Source organism: Aulonocara stuartgranti (genome assembly GCF_965226115.1).
Source record: "Aulonocara stuartgranti genome assembly, chromosome: 22".
In the NCBI taxonomy this organism is placed as follows: domain Eukaryota; kingdom Metazoa; phylum Chordata; class Actinopteri; order Cichliformes; family Cichlidae; genus Aulonocara; species Aulonocara stuartgranti.
In genome coordinates this window covers 23,381,306-23,392,142 of record NC_138957.1, presented here as the reverse complement: position 1 = coordinate 23,392,142, position 10,837 = coordinate 23,381,306, and the positions used below count along the sequence as shown (strand labels likewise).

The 10,837-nt window shown below is 39.9% G+C and overlaps 2 protein-coding genes across 2 annotated transcripts; both read left to right on the top strand.

Moving 5' to 3' along the window:
• The first annotated feature begins 215 nt into the window (after window positions 1-215).
• On the top strand, window positions 216-2,934 carry mterf1 (mitochondrial transcription termination factor 1). The gene is made up of 2 exons (XM_082522495.1): window positions 216-299; window positions 1,397-2,934. Exon 2 carries the CDS (start codon window positions 1,428-1,430, stop codon window positions 2,589-2,591), a length of 1,164 nt encoding a protein of 387 aa, XP_082378621.1. The 5' UTR covers window positions 216-299; window positions 1,397-1,427; the 3' UTR covers window positions 2,592-2,934.
• Window positions 2,935-3,819: 885 nt separating this feature from the next.
• dus3l (dihydrouridine synthase 3-like) lies at window positions 3,820-10,587 on the top strand. Its single transcript, XM_082521483.1, has 16 exons — window positions 3,820-4,009; window positions 4,217-4,307; window positions 5,054-5,309; window positions 5,420-5,768; window positions 6,247-6,281; window positions 6,380-6,472; window positions 6,660-6,701; window positions 6,862-7,014; window positions 7,133-7,249; window positions 7,472-7,537; window positions 7,888-7,998; window positions 8,266-8,362; window positions 8,545-8,620; window positions 9,597-9,785; window positions 10,056-10,184; window positions 10,300-10,587. The coding sequence occupies exons 2-16, from the start codon at window positions 4,231-4,233 to the stop codon at window positions 10,370-10,372; spliced, it is 1,863 nt and encodes a 620-aa protein (XP_082377609.1). The 5' UTR covers window positions 3,820-4,009; window positions 4,217-4,230; the 3' UTR covers window positions 10,373-10,587.
• Window positions 10,588-10,837: the final 250 nt, after the last annotated feature.

Sequence of the window (10,837 nt, the reverse complement as noted above, 5' to 3'; positions counted from 1 at the left end):
GAAAAAGGCAATGGCTGGAAAACCTAATTAAAAATAAAGTTAAACGGAGTGTTAGCAATATAGTCAACAGCAAAAAAAAGAACGAAAATAACGAAACTTACACTGTATTAGATTATCTGAGAAAAAACATGTTTCAGAAGATGTGAGGTGGTGTTTGGCACAAACTCCACCATACCAGTTGTGTCGCTATCGTATTATTTTGTCATTTAACCTACAGCCAATAAATATAACGAAGAAGAAGAATCTCGCGAGAGTTCTTGGAGTTCACGTTACCGGCATGGAAGAAATGTTGGCTTTTGGTATGTTTTTAATACTTTTTAAAGCAGACTGGTACTTAAAGGGCTATTACTGATTAGATATTGTACACCGCTAAACAGAAACGACTGTGTGCTTTGGTTGGACTCTTCAGTTAGTTATTCCCGGGCGAATAAATAAAAGCTTCCCTTTGTATTACTAACGTAAATAACTTTGCCAAAGTAACGTACGCATTATGTAGTAAATAACTAGTAAATGGCCAGTATCAAGCAGTTCACAACTAAGTTTAAGAATACTTGTTTGGAAAGTTTCTGTTACTGGTGTAAGCTTGGAGCGGTGTGTCAGCAAATCAGATTAGCAAAGAAAAAGATTAATATACCAATGTCTTAATGGTTTCACTAAAGATTCATATATTTGTAAATTAACATATCCAAAAGTAAACCAATCATATCTTACTAATAGCATCTGATAATAGATGTGCTCACCAGTTACCTGTCTGCATCTTTTTTGGCCAAGTGGCTTTTCTTTTTTGTTTCTTGGCTTTTCTTTAATTATATTAAAGCCTTTTTTTTTTTTTAATTTAGCAAAAGTGCTGTGAAAAAACTTAAGTACACCCTTATTACTTCCATAGGAATTAAGAGGGTTTGTAGTAGCTAGGTGCTGCTTATCAAATGCATGATTGCATGAGTTTTTGGCAATTTGCTGGTCCGGAGCATTCAGGTGTGTGTTAACACAATGCCGCAATTTTTCCAGGATCTCTCTGAAAGCTAAAGCTTGGCCCGAACTGGGTCATGCTGCAGGACAATGATCTCAAGTATAGCAGCAGCATCTACAACAGAATGTCTGAAAAAGAGAAGAATCAAGGTGCCGTGGTGGCCCAGTTAAAGCCCAGACCTTGGCCTGACTGAAGTGCTGTGGGGGGGGCTCCACCACCTCCACCACCTCCAAAATTCCTCTACAATGTAGTGAGAGACTGATAAAGTCACACAGAAAACAGTCACTCCAACTTACTGATTATAAAGGTGGTTCTACAGCTGTTAACCAGTGGGGTTTGATTAGTTTTTCACAGGACTGCAGCTGTGAAAACTGTCTTTTCATGAGTGTATATTAACATGTCTGTTTTTTCTTGTCTGAATTGCAGTGATGCTTCAGTGTGGCCCTCCTCAATAAAAATGGCAGGAGTTCCTGGAGTGAGAGCCCTCCTCACTGTGCAGCGATCGGTGACATTGCAGCACAGCTTTTTTGGCTTCACTCCAATACATTTTGCATCAGCCTGCTTCCCCAGAAGGCTTTACAGTACTTCGACAGGAAGTACTGAAACAAAGCCGCCGGTAAACCCGGAGAATGAATCTCTGCTCGAGAACTTGAACCTCATGGGAGTTGACGTGAGGATGGCACGCCAGCGTCAGCCTGGGGTGCTTCGTAAAATCTTCACTAATGAGAACGGCCTCGCTCAGTTCCTGCAAGGAAAAGGTGCCGGCCGCAAAGTCATTGCTAGCATAATATCCCGTTATCCCCGAGCCATCACTCGCTCCATTGAACACTTGGAACAACGCTGGCAGCTGTGGAGAAACATCTTCCAGACAGACGCAGAAATCGTAAGCATCCTGGATCGCTCACCTGAGTCGTTTTTCCGCTCCAGTGATAACGACAACTTGGAAAAGAACATAGATTATCTGGTCTCACTGGGACTAAATGCCAAAGATCTCCACCGGCTGCTGACCACAGCACCGCGGACATTCTCCAACAGCTTAGAGCTCAACAAGCAAATGGTGGAGTTTCTGGAAGATATCTGCACAGAGCTCGGTGGAAGTAACCCAGAGCAGTTTGCAAAAATGGTCATAACAAGAAATCTTTACATTCTAATCAGAAGCACTAAGAGAGTCAAGACAAACATCGACAACCTGAAAGCATCACTTAAGTTGAGTGATTCAGAACTGCTGGCTCTTCTTCAAGGCCACGGGGCAGAAATTCTGGACCTTTCCAACGAGTACCTGAAAAAGAATTTCAACAGCCTGGAGCAGAAGATGACCGCACTTGGCTGTCGGAAAGCTGATGTTAAAAAACTGATCATCAACTATCCGATGATCCTCTACATTGGGCCTGACACTCTGAGCTCTAAACTAGACTGTCTTTTAAAAGGAGGAATAACAATGAAGCAGATACTGGAAAAGCCCAAAGTTTTGGACTACAGCACACAAAACATTACAGGGCGACTAGAGGAACTGAGAAGGTTGGGCTATGACTTCCAGAAGAATGGCATCAACATCCTCGATTCAAGTCGAAAGCGGTTTGCCGCAAAAATAGAAAAACTTTCTGCCTCACCAGAAGAATGAGTGTAGCTTGCTGCCTGTCAGACAGTGTTGGCTGATACTTTTTCATCTTTTTGACTTAAGAATAATCAGGTTTTATGTTCAGAGATAATATGATTGAGCTCTTTTAATATCCCAAACTTAATTCCAGTATTGAAATCTAAACATTGTGCCTGTGATATTCTTCTAGTCTCACAAAAGTAATTAAAGCAGTAAAAATAATAAGTTGAAGGTCTGGGGACATGGAATTACATTTGAAGCTAATGAGTAAAAGGAAATTGTCAGTGGATTACCCATTATGTAATGTTTCAGCTCAAATACCAGGTGTTTTAATCCATCAATACGCTGTCTTGGAATTAAAAAAAATGCAAAAGATGAAATACATTTGACTGAATGTTTCATTCACAGGTAAAGTTATGGAATGACTTATGTGATGTTTGTTTTTAAGCACTGAAGAAGACTTTTGGGCCATTTTAAAACCAACACATGGTAAGAGTCATTAAGAAAATGGGTTTTTCTTTTAGTTAAATGACTGGAGCAAAGATCTCCATTTACACTCACCATACAACTTTGTTAGGCACACTTTGCAAATACCAACTTGGACCCTCTTTTTTTCCCTTCAGAACAGCATGACACAGATTCATCTGAGATTTTGGTCCATTTTGAAATGACAGCATCACACAGTTGCTGCAGATTTGTCCGCTCTTCATCCATGATGCAAATCTCTTTTTAATATATATTATTAGAATTTAAAGGATATTTGTCAGCATTTGTTACTTGTTTGAATAAATATTACAATGTAAACATCAATTTTGGAGGGCATATGAATCACAGGCATGTAGAAATCGCATGTCTCAAACAAATGCATCAAAGCCACATCAGGCAGGCTGATAACACATTTTATTGTCATTCGAAGTTTTTAGCTCTCAAATGGTTCAGTCAAAACAAAAGGAAAGAAAACTGCACAAAATAACAAAACTGGATATAAATAGATACATTATTGAATAAGGTTAAAAACTAAAAATAATACGGTCTAAAATAAACAATAGTCAGTTAAACTAAAAAGCGAGGGCCTTGTGAACCGGCTGCCGCGACAGACTTGACCAAATTGACAAAGACTAACGATAAAAACATTTCATGTATATTTTTTAATTTGTTTTACTTAGTCACACTCCAGCCCAGTAGGTGAATCTGAGTGCTGGATTTCAAAGGCAATGAGAAAGATTTGCAAGCGGTTCGCGGAACCAATGTTGAGCAGCAGGTTTACCACGGACGTATCTAAGGTGCTGCACAACAGTTTCCTCGCGATTCTGGGTTGTGCATGTCCAGTTGTGGAAAAAAAAACAAAACCCAGGAACTTTTGACTTGATTTCTACGTTCTGTACATCAGTTGTCTTTTAACTTCACGGTTGGAGCAAGGCGGTTGTTTACTCAGTATATCGGTAAGTGGTCTAACTCAGCTACAAGAGGAAGCTAACTGGTGGAAGTGTAAGGTTAAATATGGAGCACAGAGAAAAGCAGGCAAGCTGATTATGATAATAAGGCAGTACCTGAACTGGTTTAATGTGTGCATAAAGTGTCCTAACGTAGGATTGGGAGCTGAATGGTCCTGTGAAGTGTTTAATTAGAAAGGTGTTAAAATGTTGCAGGAAGAGAGACTGTGATGGAAACAGCGGAGGAGGTGAACGTTTCGAAGAGTGCAGACGTGGCTGCAAAGGGTGAAGCTGCGATCAAACCAGAGTAAGATACTGTTAATAACTAAGAAAACTGTGGAAATCGCATTTATATGTTTTTGCAACAGATTTCAGGAGAGGGAAGCTGCAAATTAGAACAATCTTTCTCCAACTTTCAAAAGAGACAGCCATGAGTCAGGGGACTGAAGATAACGCCAGATTTTTATGATGAACGTAAGCCAGTTAGTAAGATGGGAGCAAGCATAGCTGAATAAATAACCATGTGTTTGAGTTTATGAAAGAACAAAGCAGACCATCTGACCTGAGCAAACAGCACAAGCAAGGCACGTGACTATAAGGAGGCTGTCTGCATCTGAACTTGTTAAGATGTTCGTGTGAATTTATGTGAAAAAACTGTAGAAAGTGTCTACAAGAGATAATAACTCGTTTACACAACATAAAAAATATGGCCCTGTAGGGGTGAAACAGGGGCTTTGCAACCCCCAGTGGCGTAGTAAGGACTTACTGCCTTTATTTTCAGCCTTCCTGCTGCTTTGTCTGATGAAGCAAAGAGTGTTACACTGTCAGCAAAAAGGCTGTTGAAGGCCCTCAACTCTTTGCTTTCAGTGTTTCAGTGACCCATGCTACAGGGTCTTACTGGTTTAGCATAATTTACTCCCATTATGCTCTTTTTTCCCCCAGTGTGAATATAGTTCATACTAAAATGCTTTAGTGACACACAGACTGTTTTTACACATAATTTAAAACAAAATTTATCAGGAGGATTCTTTCATCATCTTCTTATGTTTGCAGATTCCTTACAACCAAAGACAAGTTTCATGGGTTGTTAGACTCAGAGTGGCAGAGCTCAAAAAGAGAGAAAGCCAGTGAAAGTGATGCAGTTGAGAATTCAAAGGAGACTTCTTTGGAGGAACCTGAACCTAAAAGGCTGAAACAAAATTTTGAGGGTAGACCAGATGGCAAGCGTCTTCGGGGACAGAATAAGTCAAGGCCGCACACAAAGCCCACAGCCTACGATGAAAAACGACTTTGTCACTCAATCATTCAGGTATGAAGCTCTGACTCTGCATTCAAAAAGGCTCTGTGCAATACATTTTGATCCATATAGTTATTTTTGTGACTCCCCCCCCCCCCCCCCCCCCCCCCCAATAAATTTAGAACAAAGAATGCCCCTTTGGAGCAAAGTGCTTCTTTGACCATGACATTGTCAAGTATATGGATTCGAAGCCTTCCGATATTGGGGAAACCTGTCACATCTATGAAACATTTGGAAAATGTGCCTACGGTTTGTCCTGCCGCTTCGCCAAGGCCCACACTACGCCTGACTTCAAATCCATGGAGAAGGCCGATCTGGTCAAGGTGTATGAAGGCAGGACTATGGTGAAGAACAACATGAGTAAGGAGCTCCAGGGTCGCCTGAGGAAGCGATCGGTGTCCTTCGAAAAGTCAGAAAAGTACCTGAAAACACTCTCAGACAACAAAGATAAAGGAGCACAGCAAGGCGACGGTAAGACAAGTGAAAAGGCTTTTATAAAGAATGCTGCCATCACAAATTTTGCTCATGCTTTTTAGGAAGAAACAGATACTGAGTATGTCACTCAAGCCTCTTTTTCACTAGTACCCACTTGCCTCGGCTCGGCTTGACACGGTTTTGGTCGTTTTCCATTACAATTGAGTAACATCTATTGTGCGTGGGGTCGTTATAGCAACACAGCCAAAAGTCCAGTGATTTACAGCTTGTGATTTTCTATTTTTGTGAAGGGGACGTTCTCATGATTCATCAAGTGTCACCATTGATTGGCTTTTGACCAGCTCACCCAGTTTTAGCAGATTAAATACACTCCTATTCTGTTTCTTTTAATCTGCACATGTGTTGACCTGTTGCTTACATACTCATACATGCATTATCAATTTTAGTGTATCTTAATTTGTTCCTTTGTCTCACTCATGGGATCTATGTGCATCTGAATTTTCTGCTGATCCAGCTGGAGAAAAACAGCCTGTTTCTAGTGAAGTACAGGTAACCTTTTCTACCAACAGCATTCCCTCTTACTGACCACTCTGTCATTGAGCCTTATGTTTATTGCGTGTGTTTTTCATGTTTCTGACTAACTGTAGACCAGCTCAGATAAACAGTCTGCTCCAGTGAAGACCGTCGGCCCGTTGACTGATGCAGATGTCATCAAGCTGCGCCCGTGTGAAAAGAAGCAGGTATATCTCTTCCAGTCGCTTTCCTCCAGAGTTTTCATGTCTGTTTAAACGATAAACAAGGTGTTTTAATAAACTGTTCTAATCAGCAGACATCTGATACTCATATATATATTTAGGGAATATTTACACGATTTAAATTACAGTCAAATTGCATTGCTTAATGCCTCTTTTTGCCTTTGTTCTTAAGGTGGATTTTCAAGACAAGCTCTATCTCGCCCCTCTAACAACTGTAAGTACCATCACACTGAAATCAGTATTGGAGTTAGTGGTAGTTGTGTTTTTTAATATATTTCTATCTTTAAATCCAGGAATGTAGCAAGTGCAATTAAATAATGACCTGTAAATGAGGTCTGGATCTGATAAAGCAAGTATTTCTTTAATTTCTTCAGTGTGGAAATCTGCCTTTCCGTCGCGTGTGTAAGCGCTTTGGTGCAGACATCACATGTGGGGAGATGGCCATGTGTACAAACCTGCTGCAGGGGCACCAGTCTGAGTGGGCCCTCCTGAGGAGACACGAAAGTGAAGATGTGTTTGGTATTCAGGTGATGTTTAAAATCTTCTGAAGGATTCAGTCCTATAGAGGGCGTTGTTGGTAAGACGTCTGGATTTGTGTGAGAGTCCAAGACTGTGATTTTTTTAAAGCCTGAATTGCGTCTCTAGGTGGAGGGCAGTTTCCCCGACACAATGACGAGGTGTGCAGAGCTCATCAACAACAACACTGAAGTTGATTTTGTGGACATCAACTCTGGGTGTCCCATTGATCTCGTATACAACAAGGTAAACTCTTAACTTGCCCCCCCCCCCCCAAATGCTCAGACCGTGACTTTTTTTTTTTTCTTTCATTTCCTAATAGACAAATTGAGACTTCCTATTTTGCAGTCAGATGCATTTTGTGTGTTTATACTACAGCACAAAGAGCACAGATACCAGCATTTGAGAGGAAGTGTTAAACATTAATATGACAGTCACTGACAGATGGCCTTTGTTTTTTCCCATCAGGGCGGAGGCTGTGGCTTGATGACACGTACCAGAAAATTTGAACGAATAGTCAAAGGAATGAATTATGTAAGTATGACTTTTTGCCTATTGTATGGTAATGATGCAAGAAGGAGAGTTTTGTTGCTCTTGTGGATCATTGCAAAGTTACAATTCAGTTCAATTTTATTTATATAGCACCCAATCACAAAAAACAGCTGTCTCAAGATGCTTTATATTTTAAGCACAGTATTTGAGGGAAAAACCCAATTCCCCCTCGAAAAGCATTTGGCAACAGTGGGAAGAAAAACTTTATTAGATCCTGGCTCAGGGAAGGGCAGCCATGTGCTGTGACTATTTTAGGGTGAAGGGAAGAAGACAGGATAAAAGACACACAGCCTTCAGTTAAAGGCTGAATGAAAACCTTTTTCTCCCTGTAGGTCCTTGATGTCCCTCTAACAGTCAAGATCCGCACCGGTGTTCAGGAAAAGTCTAACATAGCACACAAGCTCATCCCAGAGATGAAGAATTGGGGCGTCTCAATGATTACAGTAAGTAAAAGAGGAGCATGTTTGAGCAATGTGAAATCGTCCCTATGCCATAAATCAACATGATTAAAAGGAAATTTCATTTCTAGGTTTACAGAGTTGCCAGATGTAGCTGTAAGCATCCATAATTCTGAATCGGTATCATTTATGTAAATGTAAATATCCTATGGTGACGATTCATTCTCGAGATGTTATTCTGTTCAGTGATGTATAACATGTTTACATACGCCTCTCCTATTAAAAAACATTGACGCTGTGTTTTTCCTACAGTTGCATGGTAGATCCAGAGAGCAGAGATACACAAAGTTAGCCGATTGGGACTATATCACAACATGTGCAAAGCTGGCTAGCCCCATCCCACTTTTTGGTATGTGGATTTGTAAAGGTTACACAAAAAGACAAAAGCCTCCTGATGTTTAAACAGTTTCATGCATTTAGTTTGGCGTTCTCTAGGTTGTAAAACCTTGCACAGAATGCAGTGTAGTGTTTTTATTGTACATGTTTTTATAGTACATATTAATCACAGGTGATTTGGTTTTATTTTTCTAGGTAACGGAGACATTTTGTCCTATGAGGATGCAATGAAAGCGAAAGAGACCGGAGTTTCTGGGATTATGATTGCAAGGTTAGTGTCATTTCCTTGCAGCGTAAAAAAAAAGATCGAAATGCCTTAAAAACAGATGACATCTGGAACTGATATGGTCTGCAGCCAGTGACTTTTGTTTTTAGATTTCACTTAAAACTTTTTCCATTATTAGAGTTCAAGTATATTTGTTTACACTCACTGGCCATTCATTAGGTACACGTGTCCCACTGTTTAACACAAATATTTCAGACTGCTTCCAGTTGACAGCCAAAATTGCAATACAATATAAGACTGCTGCCTGCTCTGGTGAAACTCCACTTCTGCTAGAACATTTGGATCAAAGGTTTAGAATTAGGTATAAACAACATGGATCCATCCCGGGTTGTATCTGTGGTTCAGGCTGGTGGTGTAATGATGTGGGGGATATTTTCTTGGCACACTTTAGGGTTGTGGAACCAATTGAGCATCATTTACTGCCACAACCTAACAGACTTCACAGTAACTCCACAGTCATCAGATCTCAGTCCAACACAGCAGCTTCGGGATGTGTTGGAACACGAGAGTCACATCGTGGATGTGCAGCTGACAAATCTACAAGAACTGTGTGATGCCGTCATGTCAATATGGACCAAAATCTCTGATGAATGTTTTTAGTATCTTATTGAATCTATGCCACAAAGATTTTATGTAGCTCTTAAGGCAAAATGGGGTCCAATCCAGTACTGGCAAGGTGAAACTAATAAAGTGGCCATGAGTGTATTTTGCCTCAGTGAAGTCAAGAATCTTTTTAAGTTGTTTTAAAACCCAGCAGCAAATTTGTCAGAGCTCTTAAGGCTAATATGTGGGTGCCTTTTTCCATGTATAATTTTCAGTTGAAGTGTGGAAACATTGTTTCTCAGAGGAAAATACAAAGAAAACACTGACCACAAATTACTCCATAGGATGGAAGATCCTTATACATTATTTATGTATGTATGTATGTATTTATTTATTACCTTTTCTGGGTTCTCTATAGGGGTGCTCTCATTAAGCCTTGGATCTTCACTGAAATCAAGGAGAGCCGACACTGGGACATTTCGTCCAGTGAGCGACTGGACATCCTAAAGGACTTCAGCAACTTTGGCCTGGAGCACTGGGGCTCTGACACTAGGGGTGTGGAGAGGACACGCACCTTCTTGCTTGAGTGGCTCTCCTTCTTGTGCCGGTGGGCTACATCACATTTCAGAAATTTTGCATTTGTTCTTCTGTGAGCAATTCGATTCATATATTCTGTGCAATTAAGCTGTTTTAATATAATTTTAGGGTAACAGACTTATTTGTGGTCTTTTCCCATTAGTTTATGAGACTGGGGACATGTAATAGCTGAAAATGTGTGATAGACTATGTTGCATTCCACTGCATCTGACTCTCGCTGTTAAGTTTTCCTGTTTGCTGTGGTAAACGTTGCTTTCCTTCTCCCTCCATCTGTTCTCAGATATATTCCAGTGGGCCTGTTGGAGCGAGTGCCTCAGAAGATCAATGAGAGACCTCCGTACTACATGGGCAGGAACTATTTGGAGACACTGATGGCCAGTCAGAACGTAGAGGACTGGATCAGGATAAGGTGAGTACAAACATGCCTATTTTCTAGAATTACATTTCAAGATTGCACAAAATTAAGATTTTAAAAGTGCAAAATGTAATAATGAGTGTCTTATGAATTGTTTTCTACTTTCCAGTGAAATGCTGCTTGGACCCGTACCCAAGAATTTTGAATTCTTGCCTAAGCATAAAGCCAACTCATATAAGTGATTTTCTTTTTTGCTCAACTATTAAAATCATCAAGATTTGTGGGTTTTTTCTTCTTTTTTCTAATTTGTTCAAGAGATCAAGCTCAAAGACAGAAGATATTTTATGTTTTAAGTGATAAAGACTCTAGAATAGTTTGTTTATTTGACCTGTGTTGCAGTAGAAACATACATCGGTTTTCATGTAATTGAGTGCAAATAAATGTTTCGCAACAACAAGATGTTTGTGTCATTTTATTTTTCTATTGAAGGAAATTGTTTGATTTATTTGACCTTATTAAACAAACATACTGAACAGAGATCATCTGTCTGCATGAATTTTGTAAATATGTTTTGAAGTTATATATTACCCTGGGTAAGCCCAGTGATGATTAAGTATGTAAAGTATTTTTTGGTTGGAAATATTTTGTTAAAATATGCAACAATAAAAAATAAAACAAAAGCAATAAGAGAATCTGAGCAAGAAGTG

Coding starts and splice junctions, on each gene's coding strand:
- mterf1 (XM_082522495.1), top strand. CDS start 1,428: ATGGCAGGAGTTCCTGGAGTGAGAGCCCTCCTCACTGTGCAGCGATCG.
- dus3l (XM_082521483.1), top strand. CDS start 4,231: ATGGAAACAGCGGAGGAGGTGAACGTTTCGAAGAGTGCAGACGTGGCT. Junction 5,769..6,246: donor AGGAGCACAGCAAGGCGACG/GTAAGACAAGTG, acceptor CTGCTGATCCAG/CTGGAGAAAAACAGCCTGTT. Junction 7,015..7,132: donor AAGATGTGTTTGGTATTCAG/GTGATGTTTAAA, acceptor TTGCGTCTCTAG/GTGGAGGGCAGTTTCCCCGA.